Below are 20,482 nucleotides of genomic sequence, written 5' to 3' on the forward strand. Positions count from 1 at the left end.
TTGGATCTGGCTGGGATTGCCTTTTCCTTCAGCTTTTGCCAGAAGCATCACCCCTGGAGTAAAGTGCGAGTACAGGTCTTGCTTTCCTCCAAATCCTGCGTGAAATTATCCACTCAAAGTTCCTCTGCTTTGCAAAGCCACTTAAATATCTCTCCTTCCCAAACTTCTAGCTTCCCAATCCCTTTGTGTTTTATCAGGATTTCTGCACTCAGGTCTGGCCACCCTGAGTCAGGGAGGTGGGGAAGGTTTTGGTTGCTCCACTGGGACTTGTCAGTAATTCCAATTAAATTGGGCTTTGTCGAGGTGGGTAATTCATCATCGGCCGCGTGACAACAATACCTGTAATTACTGCTCGGATTGTTGGGGCTGGAATTCATGTGCAATAAAGGGATCTTCATATCATGCCAAACCTCACAGTTAATTTAGGTTCCATCTCCTTTCATTTTGTCTGTAATAAGCTAATTAGTTCACCTAATTTGCCACAGAACGTGCCTTTGTAACAAACACAGACACGAATTAGCCTCTCGCACAACAAATGAGGGGAAGCAAAACACGAATCATTTTCAGGATTACATAAGGAATTATCATCCTTTACAGCACTCGGGGATGCAGCCATCCCCTTGATTATTTTTAATTTTTTTTTTTTAATTTGCACCAGGTTCTCCCATCTTTGACTTCTCCTTGGAAGGTCGACAACTCATTTCCCTGTTTTCCCTGTTTTCCTGCTGTGGTCTGTCCCGGCTCTGGGAAGTTCAGGGTCACTCCCATGGAAAGAAATGTTTTTTTTAAAAAAAATCTCAGTTCTGGCAGCTGGAAGAGCTCACCCATCCTTGGGGCAGTGTTTGTTGGATGTTCTGGAGCGGGAATCTCCAGACTTTTCTGCCAACTCTGCTTTTCCCTGTTTTTGGTTTGGTTTATTCGTGGTTTGAATGGTGTCAAACTGTGCCCTTGGGCACTGCCTGCACTTGGAAAGTTCCTTCTGGATCATCCCCGTGGGGCTCATTCCATCCTCCTCCCTCCTGACAGCTCCTAAACCACGTCAGATCATGGAATCATGGAATGGGTTGGGCTGGAAGGGACCTTGAAGCCCATCCAGTGTGGGCAGGGCCACCTTCCACCATCCCAGGTTGCTCCAACCTGGCCTTGGACACTTCCAGGGATGAGACAACCCCTGCCAGGGCCTCACCATCCTCCCATTCCTTCCCATTATCCCATCCATCCCTGCCCTCCGGCAGTGGGAGGCTGCTCCCCCTTCTCCTGGCACTCCAGACCTTTTCCAGAAGTCTCTCCTCTTTTTCCATGGCAGTTCCTGGGAGCTCACCCCAGAGCCCCCTCCTTCCCAGGCTGAACAACCCAAGATTCCCGGCTCATTTGGGATAAATCCTGAAGGGAAGCTCTGCCCAGCAGCCACCTGAGCTTGCCACGATTCCTGCTGGAGATCTGCCAGCCAGAACTCCTGCAAAGTGCCACGGATTCATTATCCTGCAGAATAACGGCTCGGCACAATGGGCCCAGCTGTCTCATCCCAATAATTCAACACCGATCCCCAGGGGAGCTCCCGAGTTCCTAAATCCATCAGCTGGACTTTTCTGCACTGCTTCCTCGGAGCCCTCATCCAACTGCTGACCTGGTCCTGTCCAGCTCCAGCTATTAAGAGGGATGAGAGCACAATTCCATGGATTTATTTGCTCAATGTTCCCTGCTTCCAGCAATTGTTTGGATTTAGCACCTCACCTCCTGCACTGATGATTTCCTCTTCCCACACCCAGGTTGAGCCGGCACCTTGCTGCCTCTTTACCTGGAATTAAATCATTCCCAGCTCCTAAAAGTGGGCCCTGACTTCCAACAGGAATAAACACAGGAGAAGAGTTTTTGGCTGGAAATCCTCTGGAGCCTTTGGATGGCCTGAGCAGCGCTAAAACCAATCATCGACCTCCCAGCAGCTGCCAAAACCATCTGAGGACACGAGATCTGACTTTGCCAGACATTGTTCTGCCCAAAGGGATCGGCTGAAACCTCTCCTGGGGCTGGGGGTCCTTCCTGAAATTAAACTGAGCCTTTGGAGGACGAGGAAACCAAATGCCGGGATGGAATGAGCACCTGCAGCCTGGAAAATGGCTTGGGAAGGGAAAAGGCAGCAGGATCCCTCTGGAGAAGCTCCTGCTCCTCCTCAGTGTCCTTTCCCTGTGAAGAGGAACCAGGTGGGATCTCCTGGGAACATCCCCCAGGTCCATCAAAGAGCAGGAAGAGGAGAATTCCCTCTTCCCTTTATCCAGCACTCACTAGCAGCCAGCAGCTCCTCTCTTCCTCACTGACTCCAAAGCATTTTCCCAGTGGGAAAATTGGGATTGGATCTGCCTGAACCCCTCTGGATTTGGTTCTGGCAGCAGCTCTGTGATCCAGGAGGAGCAGCAGAGCTGGGAAGATGCTCAGAGCAAACATTCCCCACTTTGCAACTCCCAGGCGAAAGCCAGAAGTCAGGAAATTCATGGGATAAGATGGAACTGGGAGGAAATCCATCCAATGGAACGCAGAGCTCTGGATGAGTAATTATTCCTTCGTTAATGAAGCTAAGAGGGGAATTCTGCTCTAGGAACAGATGTCACCTCCACTTCAGGGGGACTGAATCAACCAGGGCATCCAGCCAGAGCCAGAGAAATGCTTTAATGGCAGGAAGTTCCCGTTAAAACATGGAAAACTCCGGGATCTTCCAAGCTGGGGCAGCCCTGGGAAACCACAGCCCCTGGACGTGAGCTCTCCAATGCCCCACAGCCACAAATGCTTGGAAAATCCTTCAGTTACAAGAGTTTTATCACCTGTAAAATCTCCCCCAGTCTGAGTGAGAAGCGCTTTGGTGCCTCAAAAGGGACTGAAATTCCCGGCGGGGCAGAATTTCCTCTTAGGAATTCTGCCCAGAATGGATTTTTCCCGCTTCCAGCATTCCACGCTCACCAGGCTCACCCTGGGATTTAAAACCAAGCCTAAGCCATGGCAGCTTCCTTCATTTTAGCACAAATTTAAATCTTGCTTAAAAACCTTGACACCCCTTGCAGTTTCCTGATGCTCCAACAATAAAGATCCTGCTCCCAAAAATCCCTGGGATTTATCTGATTTTAGAGGTGGAACTTGCCATGAGTTTTGCTGCCTCAAGAAGTTCTGTTCCCTCTTTCAAAATGATTTCAAAAGTTTCTTCTCTCCAAAAAAACTGGGAAACCAACCAAAAAAACCCCAAACCAACCAAAAAAACCCAAAACCAAACAAACCCAAAGCAATAAAACCCCAAAAACCAACCAAACAAAAAACACCCCAAAAAACCCAAACAAAAAACCCAAACAAAAACCCCTCAAAATAAAAGAAAAAATGAAACAAGAAACCAGGAAAAACCCAAAAAACAAAAATCCTCAAAATAAAAAACCAACCAAACAAAAATACCAAAAAACCCAAAAAAATCCAAACAAAAAACCACAAAAAAACTCCAAATAAAAACCAAACAAAACAGAAAAAAAACCCAAAAAACAAACAAAAACCCCCAAAAACCCAAACTAAACCAACGAAAAAACTCCCAAAAACCATAAAAAACCCACCCAAACAAACAAAAACCTCACAAAAAGCCCCAAACCAACAAAAAAAACCCTTAAAAACCTAAACCAAACCAAAAAAAAACCCCAACAAAACAGGAGAAATCCCCATTTTTGGGAGAACCCTACCTGGAAAATAGCAATCCAGGCGTATCCGATGTTGTCAAAGTTGATGGCGCCGTTGTGGGGGTTCAGGTCCCCGGCCATGCAGACGTTGTAGTACTGGTTCCAGTTGATGCAGGAATTCCTGCTGGGCTCGGGGCTGGCCAGGCTGGGGCTGTAGGAATCCATGCTCAGGGTGCACTCCACCTTGGATTCCTTCCTGCTGGGAATGTTGGAGCACCTCTGCATGCCGTTCTCGCGGTGCGAGGAGCAGATGAAGGGGTTCTCCTCCGCCTCGTCCGGCCGGTAGTAGGGGTGAAGGAAGGTCAGGTTGTAGGTCCTGGGAAGTGGGGGAAAGGTGGGAAAGGATGAGGGGGGAAAAAAACCAATGGGTCATTCCTTGGAGGAATTCCAAGCTCTCAAAATCCTGTGAGCGCGAGGTCAAACATGGACGGGAAGGCAGGGCTCAACCTGAGGCCTTGGGAAAGGTTCCTGCCTTTAAATCCAGAGGATTTACAAACCATGAGTAAGGAGAAACCATGAGTAGAAACCATGAGTAAATAGAAACCATGGGTTAGTAGAAACCATGAGTAAGTAGAAACCACAAGTAAGTAGAAACCATGAGTATGTAGAAACCATGAGTATGTAGAAACCATGAGAAAGTAGGAACCCTGAGTAAGTAGGAACCATGAGTAGAAACTATGAGTAAGAATAAACCATGAGTAGAAACCACGAGTAAGAAGAAACCACAAGTAGAAACCATGAGCGAGTAGAAACCATGAGTAAGTAGAAACAATGAGTAAGTAGAAACAATGAGTAAGTAGAAACAATGAGTAAGTACAAACCATGAGTAAGAAGAAACCATGAGGAAGAAGAAACCATGAGTAAGAATGTGAACTTGTAGTTTAGATAGAAAAGACATTAAGCTAAGTGGTGGGAAGTTTTAAGGTATTTATTATTTTAATTATATATTAATATATTAATATATAATATTAATATATTATATTTCATATATATATTTATGTATATTATATATATAAAATAATATGTAATTATATTTTATATATATTTATGTATATATTATATATATAAAATAATATGTAATTATAATATATTAACATAATCTATTAATAATTAATAATTATATAATAATATATTATTATTTTTATTAACCTTATTTATTTCAGGTTGTTTAATAAGAAGTTTAAGGTGTAAGGAGTTTGTGTGTCATTGTATGATTGGCTAAGAAAGTCCATTTTTTGGTAAAAAAGCAAAATAATTTATGGGTGTGAAAGTAGAAAACTCCTTTTGTGACAGAAGTTTACCTTATTAACTAATATTATTATTTATTACTGTATATATTTTAATATATATTTTATATTATTAATTTTTATTAATTTTATTATTTAAAAGACCTCGTGACCTGTGGTTTTGTGACCACTGACCACGAACATCTGGTGAACATGGTGAGGATGTTCTCACTCCTTCGTGAGGCTGGAGAAAAAGGTTAATAAATATTAATATTATTAATATTAAATATAATTATAGTTATTATCAACGAATTAATATAATTATATTCATTAATATTAACAGTAAAATATTTATATTTATATTTATAATATTAATATTAAATATAAATATCTTCCCGTGGTCTCATCTCTCTCAAAATCCCGATAATCCCTGATTTCAGCAGCAGGAAAAGGTGCTGGCTGCTATTCCAGCAAGTCCCGGTGAAAATTCCAGCCCCTCAAATCAAATCCTTTCACAGCCGGTGAGGCCCCGCTGATCTCCCAGCAAAGATCAGGCTGAGTTTCCCCAAGCAAACCCAGAGGGTAAAACCATGAGATGAGAGGGGATGGAGAGAAAACCCCAGTGGATCAGGTTCTTCCCCAGAATCCAGCGAGTTTTGGGGCTCTCTAGAAGGATTTGGAGATAACTCTTGTGGTGGCACAGCAGCTTCCCAATAAATTTTCCCCTCAGGACATCTCTGCCGAGGGGCTGAGCTCCCACAAGGAGAGACCCAACCAGAGGCCATCTCCCACTCCATAAAAACAGAAAAGGAGGAGCCCACATTAATGGGAAAACCACGCGCTTGCTGCATTTCTGATGGAATTGGCTTGGATTGATCCGATGGCTCCGTCCCAGCCTGGATAAGAAAATGCTGGAATTGCAGCAGGGCAGGAGCTGCTTTTTTTTTCCCGAGTTGTGTCCCAGATCTGGCACTTTCTGGGCCATTGGCGAGAGCCTGCAGCACTCCGGGCTCCAACTGAGGAGCTGCATCGCTCCAGAGCCAACTTTATCCACTGTTTTCCCAGCTCCAGGGATCTCAGCTGCTCCATAATCACCCGGAGATAAGGGAGAGGCAACAAACACATCACAAGAGATGGGGACAGAAGATAAGCAGGTAATTCTTCCAGCCAGGACAGCTCTATTTTTATCTCTCCCCCAACGTCCCTATCTGGTGAAGAGATTTGGCTTTAACAAGTGTTATTCCAGACAATTGCTTGGAATTGCTCCCCAAAACCCTGGAGCCAGGCAGGAATCGCTCGGTTTAAGGAGAGAACAATTGCTGCAGGGCAGAGCTGGAGGAAAATCAGCTCTCCACGACTTCCCTGGGGACCTCGGTTCTGTTCCATCATCCAATTACCTGAGATGGGTGTGGAGCTTCAGGAATGGCAGAGGGGAGAGGAGCACACCCCGGGAATTGGGAATGGTTGGCCGGGAATTCTCAGCAGCTCCTCCTCGCACACCCCAAACTGGGGTGAGAGAGACCCAAACTGGCAGCAAACTGCAAATTTCAGACCTTTTCGTAAAACCTTTCCCCCCACCCCCTTTTATTTTTTTTTCCCCTGACAAAACCAAAAAGGGGAAAGAAAGAACAAAAACAAGAAGCAAAAATGGTGCAGAATGAGGGAATCCCCAATATTCCCCCCAAATAAATTAATTTTTTTTTTAATTTTTGGAGCTCTGCCAGACCATCCTCTTCTTCCTGACCTCCCTGTTCCTTGCCAACAGGTAGAGACAAATCACTCATTAATGCTAATGAACCCATTAATCAGGAGAGCTCTGGGGAAAGACAGAAGCCAAGCCCCAGGATGGATCTGATATCCCATCAGAGAGGATTAACACCCCTTTCCCGGCTTTTCCCAACCCTGCTCCCTGCACTTGTTTTCCCTTTCTCTGTCCCCCGCCATGGAAAACACAGGGGCAGGAAAATCCATTTTTCTCCCACTGCTGCTGGATTCTCCTCCCCTCCATCCTGCGCCACGGGAAGTTTTCCCAGCGCATCCCAGGTGATGCGTTGGAAGGAACTCAGCGGGAAGAATTCCCGGCTCTCCGGGGAATCCTGAGCAGCGCCGGGAGGAGCAATGAAATTCCTGGCAGACAAATTCCGAGCTGCCAGCAGCCGGAGGCAGAACAACACCCGAGTTCATCAGGACTGAAAACTCGCACCAGAAGCGTCCCGAGGCAGCAGAGGAGCACCAAGCACTTCCCAGCTCCCTCCCCTCTCCTGCTTCCGAGCCTCTGAGCTCCTTGAAAGGCTCCCGGGCTGGAAAATGCTGCTCTGCATCCCAACCCACACGGAGCAGCCCCGGGAAAGCATCCCAGATGGGCCGGGGCTGACCCAATTCCTTTATTCCCGCTGGGAGCAGCTCAGGAGGGTGGGAAGGAGCCGGAGGGGGGAGAAAACCATCCTGGAGATGTCACCCAGGAGCTGCTGGCTCTGCTTGTGCTTCCCACCCCGAGCTTTCCTCCTTTCCACCAAAAAATCCTTGGGGAACTCCCCCTGTGGCTGCCCCTGCTGGGATCTCGCTCCCAGCCCATCCCAGCACTGCTATTCCATGCAATCCCAGGTTCTGAAGGGTCACTTTGGGCCAGGAGAGAGAGATTCTCCCATGTCCCAACGAGCAGAGATCCAGTCCCAACCCACTCCTGCAACAACCCAGCAGAATTCCTTCAGAATCCCGACCAAAAATCCTTAAATGACCTCACTCCAGCCCTGTAAGAGCGCAGCTCTCAAAGACAGACAGAGAAAAGCAGAAATCCCCAATGCACCTCCAAAAAGTCCCCAAATCTCTCTCACAATGCACTCAACTTAAAAATAGTTGCTTCACTCGGAGCTGCCAACTTCCAAGGGGGATTGAAAAGAAAAGGTTTCCATGGGGAAGGAAGAATGATGGCAAAAATCAAAGTCAGTCCTGCCATCTGATGCCTCTGGAAAAGCTGAAGGCTGCAGGGCAGAGCTGGGTTTGAAGCAGCTGTTTGGGAGCTCACTTACACCTCCTTTCATCCAGAAAATTTGGGGTTAGGACCCTGCCTTGCTGGCCCCTGGATTTTATCCAGATCCTCAGTTTAAAGCGGTTTTGGTTTCAGCTGGGAGCGTTTGGCAGCAGCACCGAGGGGAGACCCTCCAATAATTGATGTTTTCCCTCTCTCCAGGAAAGCAAAGGGGAGCTGGGATGGCAGCTCCAGCCTCTCCCAGCCCCCTGAAGGGCTGGGGAGCCTCTGTGCCCGGAGGAATCGTGGATTTCCCATCCCTGGATGTGCTCGAGGCCAGCCTGGAGCAGCCTGGGATAGGGGAAGGTGTCCCTGCCCATGGTTGGGGGTTGGAATGAGGAGCTGGAAGGTCCTTTCCAACCCAAACCATTCCAGGATTCCATGACCTGTCCAACAGCAGGGAGATGGAAGCCTGAAGTGTTTTCCAGGTCATTCCATGCCTTTCTTTCCCTTTACCATTTGCTGCTGGCGTGTTAACGACTGCTGCAGGGGTGAGCCATGCCCTGACGCCTGGGTTGAGAGAATGAGTCAGAAATGAGAAAAAAAAAAATGGGAATAGCTCCATCTGGATTCCCTAAACCTTCCCCATGGAGCTCCAAGAAACCTGGGATGGCTGGGAATGTGGGGATTGGATCATTGCTGGGTTTCTCAGGTCTAAAATTAAAGAGCCCGACCCAGCAGCAGCACTCAGGGTGAAGGCACCAAAGAACCTCACGCTCCTGGAATATTCCTGCCCCGTGGGCACCCTCCTTTCCCCAAATTCCTCTGGAATGCTGCAATTTCAACCACAATAAACCACACAGAGCCTCCCAAATTCACCTCTCCCGCCTGCCGGGGGTGCTGGAACCCATCCCAGAGGGAAGGAGCCGATCCCAGACAAACCCCATTAAACACGGCTCACCCCAAATCCTCCCCCTGCCTTCCCTGACAAGGAGCAAGGCCCGATAAGAGAATCCTGCGAGGCTTTTGATGCTGCTAATGGCCATTACATAACTCCTGCTTCACCTCTGCGCTCAGCCAGCGCCGCTTCCCCCGCCGTGCGCCCTGAAAGCTCCGCAGAAAACCACAGAGCCTTTCAAAACCTGACTCCCAGAGGGGCTCCCGGAGTTAATTCCAGCAACCAGGCCACCCCAGCAGGGCTGGAAAGGCACGAGTCTGGCTTGGGAATGGCAGCTCCGGGGTTGCTCTGAGCCTGGAGGGTTTTGGTGACCGGCAAATTCCTGCTGGGTGGGGCGGGAGAGGGTTCGGAGCATCATCGGGGTGTGGGAGTGGAATCGCGCTCAGGGCTGATGGATTTTCCGCTCTGCTGGGGTGAATAAACGGCACCAGAGCTGCTCCAGAGGACAGGGAAAGGCAGAGGGAGCGGGAAGGGCAGGACTGAGCAGTGAGAGGCAGGAGCAGGACCTGAGGGATGATCCCTGCCTGTCTCGCAGACAATCCGAGCGCAGACAGCAGATGATTACCCAGAGATGTAATTACAGGCTCCATCTCCTCTGGCAGAGTTTGAGCTGCCCTGAGAGCTGGGCTGGGGCATTTCCTCACCTCTGAGCTGCTGGCATCTCTGACAGGAGCCTCTGGAAGGATTTTTCCAGGCAAATCCCCTTTTTCCATGTTGGCTGCGCTCAGTTTTCATCCTGGTGTGGTGCTGGGGGTGCTCGGGTGTGTCCTCAGCCCAGAAAGGGGCAGGGGGACAACAGCCCCAGCTTAGGGGGGTACCCCAAAACCTGGGATGAGCCAGGAGCCATCCCAGCTCCAGCAGCACCTTCACCATCCCATCTGAACCCAGCAGCAAGAGCCCAAAGGATGAGCCAGAGACAGGATTTATCCAGGGAGCTTGGGAGCCGAAAGCACCAGGAGCACGGCCCAAAGCAGGACTAAGAGCCTGGGCTGGGCTTAAATTGATCTGGGCCTTGGGCAGGGCTGGGGGCTCCCAGGAGAGGCTCAGAAGGGTTTATTAGGTTTATTCTCAGAATGGGAGGACCCAAATGAAAATTTGCCTCTTTAAAGTTGGGTTTGGTGGTCCTGGAGGTGTTTTCCAGCCTTAACAATTCCATGATTCTGTCCCACGCTCGGAGCTGTGCCCAAATGATTTTAATGCTTCTCACATCTGGTTTCTTATCTCAAAACTCTGACAAGGATTTATCTCTGGGTTTCAGCAGCATCTCCAACTCACTGAGCCCTGGCAGGGGCTGGGGTGTGCTCGGTGACCTGGACTGTTTGGAAAGCTGGGAATTTGTTCTAAATCCTCCAATTCCCAGAGTCAGGCATCTGAGGCAGAGCTAATCCAATCCACTCCCATCCTCATCCTTCAGAAGCAGCAGGAAAACACAAAAGAGCCACCCAAACCCTCAGGAAAATGCTGACAAATGGGATTTTTTTCCAGACAAAAAATTCCCAGCTGGACCCTGCTGAGCTCTGGGATTTTTCCAGCATTTTTTTCCATCCCCTGCTGGAAAAATCCCCAGCTGGAAAAGGAAGAGAAAGGAAGAGAAAAAAGGAAGAAAAAGGAAGAGAAAGGTGGAGAGAAAAGGAAGAAAAAGGTGGAGAAAAAAAAGAAGAAAAAGGAAAAGAAAGGTGGAGAAAAAAGGAAGAAAAAGGAAGAGAAAGGAAGAGAAAGGAAGAGAAAAAAGGAAGAAAAAGGAAGAGAAAGGTGGAGAGAAAAGGAAGAAAAAGGTGGAGAAAAAAAAGAAGAAAAAGGAAAAGAAAGGTGGAGAAAAAAGGAAGAAAAAGGAAGAGAAAGGTGGAGGAAAAAAAGGAAGAAGAATGTGGAGAATTTTTCCTTTTTGCTGTACTTACATGGCAAAATTCCTGTCCAGGAAGCACCTGTTCCTCAGCAGCCCTGCCCAGAGCTGGACCCCCACAATGCCGAAGATGAAGAAGACGAAGAAGCAGAGGAGGAGGACGTTGCCCAGCATGGGCAGAGTGTCCAGCAGCAGCGTGACCAGGATCCTCATACCTGGGCCAGGAGGGAAAACACCACCTCAGGATGGGAAAAAAATCACCATTCCCACCTTGGATGTGCAGCCAGGGCAGAAAAATCGGGATTTGGTGTTTTCTCCTAAATCCTGAGGCTGAAAAGGGAGGTGAAAATGCCAGAGGATTGGCAGGAAATGGGAACAGACAGCATTTTGCAGAGGGTGGATCCAAGGATGGGATTTCCAGGTGTTTTCCAGAGCATTTGAGGACATGTGAACTGCAAGACAATTTTTCCAGGAGTAACGCTCCCAGGGAATCGTCAGGCTCCGGAGGAATTGTTAAAATGTGGAATTGTAAATGCTGCAAACTCCTCTCATTGGTCACAGGAATTGTTCCCCTAAAAACCACGGAGCCTGAGGTGGGAGCCACAGACAATTCCTTTTCCATGGAGAGCTCCTCTCCCTGCTGGAAAGGAGGGAAATTTTAATTGTATTTTTTTTTGGAGGATGGAAAGCAGGATGCTTTTCCTCCAAGGATGTTTCTCCCTCCAAGGAAAGCTCTGCTCCCTTTCTCTCCTCGTGCTCTTCCCACCAATCCCACACCTCTCCACATGGATCTCCATGAGCCCCGAGGAAAAGAGGGAAGAGCAAAGGCAAATCCTGAATTATAGGTGGGAATAAAGCCCAATCCAGGCCTTGGGATCCACAGGGAGTGGGGCTGAAGTTCATGGCACGGTGGGAATTGTGGCTGCTGCCTTTGGAGGGATTTTATCCCGCTAAAGCCTTCCTTTGCAAACACCTTTTCCTGCCTGCCCACGGCGTTCTCTCCCTGGATATTCCCGGGAAATGCTCTCCATCAGCCATCCCGTTGGATCTGGGCACTCAGACTGTTCCCCAGCAGATTCCAGTGGCTTCTCCCAAGCCGTTCCTGATGCCTGTCCTGTAATTCCATAGTGCTGAGCCTGGAACCTGCAGCCCCCAGGGATGGGCTCTGGCAGCACCAGGGTCTCCAGGAGAGAGTTCTCCATCCAACCCAACATTCCAACTCGTCGATCCCAACATTCCCACCTATCCATCCCAACATTCCAGCCTGTCCATCCCAGCATTCCAGCCTGTCCATCCCAGCATTCCAGCCTGTCCATCCCAGCATTCCAGCCTGTCCATCCCAACATTCCAGCCTGTCCATCCCAACATTCCAGCCTGTCCATCCCAGCATTCCCACCCGTCCATCCCAGCATTCCCAGGCACCGCTGGCAGGAGCTGGGATTCCCTCACGCCGCTCCTCCTGTGGATTTGCCAGCGGAAATCCAAGGGAGCCAAATCCCGGGAGCCAAGCGGGGCTGGTGCTGAGCGGCACGAGGGCATCCGCCAGCCCGGCCAAGAATTCCCAGCTCGTTAATAATTCGGGATGAGTAATGAGCTCTGCATCCGGAGCTTTGCGAGGTCTCCGTGCCCGGCTGGGCCTTGGCTCCGGCGCAATTCCCGCTGTCCAGATCCGGAGGAGAGGCTGTGCCAGCCACCCCCGTCCCTGTCCCTGTGCCACCCTGGGGGAAGGGATGGAGCAAATCCCATCCTCTGGAGCTGCAGGGCTGGAGGAAAAGGGGGTTGGAATTCCTGGTGGTTATTCCCAATGTGTCCCGTCACAAAATCGTGGAACGCCCCGGGTGGGAAGGGACACACCAGGATCGCCACATCCCGCTCCTGGCTCCGCCCAGCACTGTCACCCCTCGGGAGCAATCCCACATTTTCCTGGCAAATCCATCTTTGGAAAAGCAAAGAATCGCTCAATCCCCACTGGAAAGATGATGCTGGGATTTTCTCCCGGTTTTTTTCCCCCTCTCTCACTGATATCCTCCCTCTTTTTTCCAAAAATGGGTAAAATTTCTCTCCCTGTGCCAGACAATTCATTTCTGCTCAGCTCCTTCTGGAATTTGGGGTTGTTCAGTGGCACCATCCCAAAGACTGAATCCAGCTGTTCTCCAGCCACTCCGGGCTCTCCTTGGAATGTCGAGTGTGCCATGGGAAAAAAGCATCACTGAGGCTGAAACAAGGAGCAGGATTTTCATTCCCATTCCATGGAATGCCTGGTTTAAACCCCACGGCAGAAAAATAAAAATAAGAATAAAAATAAAAAGCCAAATAAAGAAATAAAAATAAAATATGAATATACCTAAAATTAAAATTAAAAATACAATTAAAATTAAAAATACTATTATAATGAAAATTAAAAATAGAATTGAAATTAAAATGAAAATTAAAAAGAAAATTAAAAATAAAATTAAAAATAAGATTAAAATAAAATTAGAAATAATTGAAATTGAAAATAAAATTAAAAATAAAAATTAGAATAAAATAAAATTTAAAATATTTGAAATGAAAAACAAATATAAAAACAAATATAAAAATAAATACAAAAATAAAAGAGTGAGAAGGATTTTTTAAAAAATAAAAACAACCCAGTGACCACTGCTGAAAAAAAATCCGACTCCGGTCCCTGCCAAGTGAATAAATTGCTGGAATTCTACTTTTCCAGTGGTTTGGAAGGAATAATTTCTAATAGAAATGATGTTTTTATTGGCTGGGCTTCTTCTTTCTTTTCTTAAAAAACTGCATCGAGCTGAAAGAATCCCGTGGGTGAATTTCTTGTGCCTGGAAGCCACGAGCTGATTGTGCTGGCTGGATCCCAGGGAAGAGCCCAGGAATTCCAAGGATAAATCTCCAGGTTGGTTCTCCCTGTTTCCCTGGATTTAGCACCAGGTTCGTCTCTTCTGATCCAGCTGGAAATTTGATCTTGTGGAAAATCCCATTCCCAAGTCCCAGAGCTGGGAATGGCAACGTTGGTGCTGCCGCTGCTGGGATGGACTAGAATTCCAAGGAAATTCCATCAAAATCCAGGGATGTGCCCATCCCTTCTCCACAGATTCTGGAATATTTCCATCCGAAACAGCAAAATTCCCGATGTTCCGAGTGGATGGGGTTGGTGTCTCCCAGACGAGTGGAGGCTGGATGATCTGTCCTGCAGGAATGGGGATATTTCTGGGAATAATTTCTGGGAATGCTAATCCTGGTGCTCAGGTCTCCTTTGGCGGTGTCAGCCCAGCCCAGCTGTTCCTCCAGAGCTCCAAACACGGATCGAACCCGCTGGATTTCATCCCACAGAATATTCATTAAAAATGGGATCTCTCCTGTCACCTGTCTGTTGGAAAAATACGCAAATCCCGTGGGAAGAGCAGTGAAAAAAAGCTCAGAAGGCTCCTTTGGTGTCAGAGCTAAGGGAGACAAACACGAGCAAAATTCCACCTAAAGCTGGAGCTGTTTGGATCCCTGGAGCTCGGTGTAAATCCTTCAATTCCCGAGCTGAATCCCAGCTTGAGATTCCCATTATTCCATGGGAACAGTGAAGGGTTTTGTGGATTTGAAGGAGTTCAGAGGGAGTCTGATCCTCGCCCCAGCCCGTGCCAGGGTCCCTCTGCTCCACCCCATCCTCGGAGCCCCAAATTCCAGAGGAAAACTTCCCTGGAGCTCCAAATCCCAGAGGAAAACCTCGTGTTGTGCTTTCCAAAACCCTGGCAACAAAACCTCGTTAGGAAAACAAAGCTCCAAAGGGTTCCACGTCCCCTTTTGGCCTCTCCCTTTTTTTCTCCCCACTCTTGTTTTTAACTAACTCACTGTGGAATTCACTGATTTTATTCCTCGTTTTCCAGACAAAAAAAAATCCTGTGGAACTGGGAGTTCTGAGAGGAATTTCCGAGGCTCCTGGGTGTAAACATCCATCTGTTCCCTCACATTTTCCTTGGAGGGCTGGGGGAGGTTGTTTGGCTGTCCCTGGATGCGCTGAATCCAGGCAGGATGTGGGGCTGGCTCACTCCAAGTGCTCTCCAAAAGAAGGGGAAATATCCCTTTTTTTTTTTTAGTTCCTGCAAGGATCCCTCTGATTTCCAGACAATGCTGCCGCATTTTGATCGGGGTGGATTCGGGTTGGAAAGGGACGGAATTGCCGTGGAATGAGCACCTCGCAAAGGACGGCTCAGCAGCTGCCCGATTCCAGCAGGGAATTATTCCAGCGCGGCGACTCGGATTTAAAATTGGATTTGGAAACCAAGCAGCTGAAACCACTTGAAAATGGATTTAGGAGCCACTTGAACTTCCCATCGAGGATGATCCCGATTTTGTTGCGGGCGGAGCAAACCCTCCGTGGGGTTTTAGCATCAAGGGAAGCTCCCGAGCTGCTAATCCCGAACGAAAAGTCATGGAAAGACCTCAAACAGCTGAGGAGGGAAAACAAACCCAGCAGGGCAAGAAGATCCCTCTTGGAAGTGACCTTTTCCCTTCCTTTGGAGGAACATTGTTTACTTTACTCCACGAGCAGAGCTGTTTTCCTTAGGGAAGTCACAAAACCCTTGGAAAACAGCTCCGAGGGTCAATTCCCTGCTGACTTGCCCTTTGCTAACACCGATTACGATAATGACGAGCTCCAGCTCGCCATTAAAAATTAAATTAATTCATTTCCTCTCATTAGCTATGCAAAGCAGACAGCCAGGTGTGTGTGGGTGTGTGTGGGTGTTATTCCCATGGTTTTCAGTTTTCCCGGAGCTGTGTCACTTACTTGGGACCCTGTTGATGGCGCGCAGAGGCCGCAGGACGCGGACGGTGCGGATGGCGGAGAGGCTCACGTTGTGTCCATCCAGGGAATATTCCATCATCCTGCAGGGAAAACAGCCCAGGAGTCAGGATGGGGATGCCGAGGCTTGGAATGGGGGTCAGGAAAAGCCCGGGAGCCCAGGGATGAAAATCCACCCATTCTGTGCTTCCAGCTCCTCCTGTGGATGCAATTCCATGTGCCTGGAAGTGGCCAAGGCCAGCTTGGATGGGGTTTGGAGCAATCTGGGATGGTGGAAGGTGTCCCTGTCATGGCAGGGGTGGAATGGGATGAGCTTTAAGGTCCCTTCCCGCCCTTTCTGCTGGCACAGGGAACACTGGAAAGCAGAATTTTCCTTCCCAGATGTGAAGGAGCCTCCGAGGAAGCTGGAGAGGGGAACTCCGGCAGGAACTGTGGAATGAGGGGGAATGGGGTTCACACTGAAAAATAGGAAATTTAGATTGGATATTGGGAAGGAATTCCTGCCTGGGAGAGTGATTCCCAGATTCCCAGAGAAGCTGGGGCTGCCCCTGGATCCCTGGAAGTGCCCAAGGCCAGGCTGGATGGGGCTTGGAGCAACCTGGGATAGGGAAAGGTGTCCCTGGCCATGAGATGATCTTTAAGGTCCCTTCCAAGCCAACCCATTCCATGATTCCCTGACTCTCCAGGACAAGGAGCTGCATCCCAGCTTTTCTCTCCTCCTGTGACCAAACCTGAACACCCAAAACTGACCAAAAATGCACAAATCATTTACTTTCTGTTTGATTGTGAAGAATAAAGAACATTTTCTCCTTGATTCTTCCTCCCCCTAAACATTTTGGATGGATTTGCACTAGGGAGGTGATTCCCTACCACAAAAAAACAAGAGGCACGAAGCTTTGGGCCGTCTTGTACCATCAACAGCTCCCAAACCTTCAGCTGTCAAATCCAGATCATTTTCTGGGAGCCTGGAATGTCTCCAGGGACTGGATGCACCAGGAACTTCTGGATTTCAGCTCTCTGAGCGCCATCCCTGCCACTGGGGAAACGCTTTCAACTCAGCTGCCGGGCAGACGGAGAGGCTGCGAGTTCCAGCGGGCTTGAAATGTTCCAGGGAACATTTCTCGGGCGAGGAAAACATGAAAGGAGCCTGGGAGCTGGGAGGAACTTCAGACACGGGCTGTGCTGGAGGCAGGAGTTGTGTTTATTTTGTAGTTCCCCTGCTCCCTTTGGAGCTGCTCCTGGGAGGAGGCAGAGCGGGGCAAACAAAGCTCTGCCGATCGCTTCTTTCCCTTCTTGTCCCAAAAAAACACCTCGGAATAACTTCAGCACATCCATCCCTTCACTGGAAAAAGCAGCTTTGTTATTCCAGCGGTGAGTTCCCTGCTAAAAACAGCTCCAGGTTTAGGAGCTCACGCTGGATTCTCCTCTCCTCACGGTTACTCCCAGCCTCGCTTTGGAGAGATGGGAAATCATATCCCAGGTGTGGCTGCAATCCACCAAAACCTTCTGGAGACAGCCCAGGATCAGCCAGGGAAGGGATTTTTTTGTCTTCTCATCCCCAGCCTGAGTAATGCCGCACCTGCAGCGGGGTGTCCCGCTGTTTTCATCCTCCTCAAACGTATTCCAGCCATGGAAGGCGGGGAAAAACCTTGGAAAACTCCCAAATGACCTCACCAGCCACTTCCCCCTTCATTCCAACAGCAAAATTCCCGGTGCCAAAGCTGTCCCTGAGGTTGAGGAGAGGGCTCAGCTCTCGTGGGGTTCCCCGATCCTGGGTTTGGGGGATCTCTGGGGATTTTCTGCCCTCAGGAAAGCTCATCCCACATCTCCAATGTGGAAAAACACCCTCAGCTCCTTGATGGGAATCCTGATCCCGAGTTTTCCCTGCTCTTCCCCTGCCACTCCTCCCTTAAACACCGCAGCAGCTTTTTAGGAAAACGTAATTAAGGAAAAAATAATAATAAAGTTTTGTTGTGTTTTTTTTTTTTTTGCTGTCCCCGATGCTCCTTCTCGGGCTGGAGTTCCAAGGAAGCTCGGCTCAGGAGAGCTCATGTTTTATTCACAGCACTAAAACCATTCCTAATTGTATTCCAGACAAATAACACGGAGCACAACAAAACCCCATTAGTGCTGGCAAAATGGCACAGCACTCATGGAAAGGGGAAAAAAAAATGCCCCAACATATTCCAAGGATGTTTTAATTAACCCCAGGCTGGTCATTAGAAATGTAGGAATTCACAAGTCAGACAGTAATTAAAGTTTTCCATCCCTTCCCAGGATGTGCCGAGCAGGTAGGAGAGCCGGGGCTTTCCAAAGTAATTTCTTTATTGGGAAAAATAAAAAATAAAAAAAATCAAGTTTGAGCTTTGCCAAGCTTTTACTCCACTGAGTTATTCCCCGTGGGGGTGAGGGAAGTGGTGTCAAAAGCAACGGGATCATCCTTGGAGCTGTTTATTAACACATCCTGCACACGCCAGCAGCTGGGGGAGATGGAATGGAGTTGTAAACCGGGAGGAGTTGGGAATTTGGGTGAATTCCCAGCCAGCTTTTCCCACTGAGATTTCAACCTTCTCACGGGGGTTTTTGGGCTGCGTTCTCCTTGTTTGCCCCGTCCCCGCCTCGCTCTGCCGGTGGCACGGGGCAGGAGCGGGGCTGAGCTGCTTTTTTTGGGGCCTCTGGATCCCCTCTGGATCCGTGTTAGGATTAAAGGATTGCTCCAAACCCCCCCAGCTCTGCTTGACATTCACAACCCACCCCCAAACCCAGCGTGGTTTTGGGGCGAGGATTAAAAAATCCCATCTGGGGGATTCTGCCTCCCAAGGAGTTCTGGAATCCAGGCAGGACAAGGCATGGATTTGGCTCCCTGGGATTTTCCCGCTCTTGGGATCGAGGGATGAGGATACCGACCCTGCCATGACGATGAAGAAGTCCAGGCGATTCCAGGTGTCTCCAAGGTAACACTTCTGCCCGAAGATGCCCAGGGCCACCATCTTGATGACCATTTCCACGGCAAAGAAGGCGAAAATGAAATCATCAAATGCCTGGAGAGCGGGAAAAGAGGATTTCAGCCAGTCCCACTCTGCTCAGGGGAGGGAGAGACCCGAGTGCTCCCAGCACGGGGACATTCCAGCTTATTGGGAAACCCATTCCCGTGGGAAAGCTTTTCCAGGGAAAAGGAACAGCACGGGGCTGCCATCTCCCAGAGCAGCCACCCCACAACCTCATCCCACGAACCCCAGGGATTTGGGGTGGCGGGATCCTCACCTCCAGGATGGTGCAGCGCTCCGACTGGCATTCCACGTCCTCGCAGGGCTGGAACATGCCCAGGGTGACGCAGTTGAGCAGGATCACCAGCATGCTCACGTGCTCGAACCAGGTGTCACCGCGTTAAGGACAGCTCAGCTTTGGGAGGGGACACCCAGGCAACGCCTCCAAACCCTCCTCCCATCCAAACCCCTTCTCCCGGGACATTCCCAGCCCCAGATCCCGAGTTTTAGCAGGGAATCACCCCACAGCAAGAGAGCAGAGCAGGGGCACCACCACCAGAACTGTTCCTTGCTCTGATCCCGCTCTCCTTGTTTCCCTCTGGAGTTGTGGGGATGAGGTTCTCTCATCCCAACCCCATCCCCACATCTCCAGAAGGGACAGATTCCACTCTGAGATCCACATCCCGATGGGAACGAGGTTCTCTCATCCCAAACCCATTCCCACATCTCCAGGAATGACAGAATCCTGATGGACAAAGACCAAACACAGCCAAGCTGGTGGGGCCAAGGATGGGAACAGTGGGATTCAGGATGCAGAGGGCACGAAAAATAAGGAAAGGGCTCCCAGCTGGACATCTCCAGTCTCCCAAATTCCCCCCTATTCCTTACAGGATCCAGCAATGCTCAATTAACCGATAATTAATTGATCTAAGCAGGAAGTGGTGATTTGCATCAGTGCAAAATAGGCCCAAAGTTGCCATTTGCTGCCGGCAGGACAATTAAAAATCCCACAAAAAGGCAGAATAATTCCACAAATGAAGCAGGAACGAGAGAACTGTTTCTAGGGAAAATAATTGGAAACATCTGGATGTGAATAAACCTTTGTGCTTCCAAACCCACACCTGGGGGAAGCAGAGAGAGGCGCAGACATCAAATTATTTTGTGATAAGAGCAATTCCGCTCTGGGAACCTGGATAAAAACCCTGCCTTGTTTATTCCTTAGGAATATTTTATCTGGGATTTTATTGGGATAAAATTTATTGCAGCAGATCAGGGCTTCAGTCTCAAGCTGGTTTTGCATGGAAAAAAAACCCCGTGATGATGAAAAAAGGTGAAAATCAGTGAGGGTCAAATCTTGTGGTTCCCTAAAATCTGATCCCAATCCAGTTCTTGTTTTAGAGGGGCTTTAATTGGAAATTAAATTTAATTTAATAATAAAAAAATATATATTTAATTAAATAAAATTTAATTCAGAGCTGGAAACACCTCGGAGCTGGGAGCCAAGAGGGCAGACTTGGAAACCCACTCATCCAAAATGGGAAGAAATGTATGAAATCAGAGAAATAAGTGAAATAAAATCCCAGTCACACCAGGGCTGAGGCAGGACAAGCTCCTGATGGGATTTTTCCAGCGCTGAAATTCCAATGTTGGTTTCATTTCTCCCTCCCTTCCATGATTTCATCCTGATTTTTCCCATCTTTAGGAGCTGTTTGGATGATTCCCCTGACTGGAAGCACAGGGAAAATCCAACACCCAAATCCTACCCAAAAACCCCAACCACAGCCAGACCCCATTCCAAATATTTCCATGGAGTGATGGGATCCATGAGAAATTCCCTATAAAGAGGCTCCTGTGCTATTCCCAAGCCTCTTGTGCCTGCAGACGTTCCCTTTATTATATTTGCAGATTTTTTTCCCCCCTTTAAAGTCCCAAAAAATCAGAGCCTGCGGATTTGGAACTGTTCAAAGGCTCTGTGGAGCTCCCTGGACCTTTGATCAGGTG

At 48.7% G+C, this 20,482-nt stretch overlaps 1 protein-coding gene across 2 annotated transcripts in view; it reads right to left on the bottom strand.

The window, feature by feature from the left end:
• CACNA1H (calcium voltage-gated channel subunit alpha1 H) overlaps positions 1–18,865 on the bottom strand; it is a 104,825-nt gene extending 85,960 nt beyond the window's left edge. For both annotated transcript variants that reach the window (XM_088063874.1, XM_088063873.1), the window contains exons 1-5: positions 18,759–18,865; positions 18,402–18,535; positions 15,480–15,577; positions 10,755–10,914; positions 3,708–4,020 (exon numbers count right to left, since the gene is read on the bottom strand). In XM_088063874.1, the coding sequence (XP_087920000.1) occupies positions 3,708–4,020; positions 10,755–10,914; positions 15,480–15,577; positions 18,402–18,535; positions 18,759–18,851 (798 nt within the window). In that variant the 5' untranslated portion in view covers positions 18,852–18,865. The remainder of the gene's footprint in view (positions 1–3,707; positions 4,021–10,754; positions 10,915–15,479; positions 15,578–18,401; positions 18,536–18,758) is intronic.
• Between the last annotated feature and the right edge of the window lie 1,617 nt (positions 18,866–20,482).

The sequence above is a fragment of the Pseudopodoces humilis genome, chromosome 18, assembly GCF_049639895.1.
Source record: "Pseudopodoces humilis isolate 2021_Gansu_Grassland_sample_001 chromosome 18, ASM4963989v1, whole genome shotgun sequence".
In the NCBI taxonomy this organism is placed as follows: Eukaryota; Metazoa; Chordata; class Aves; order Passeriformes; family Paridae; genus Pseudopodoces; species Pseudopodoces humilis.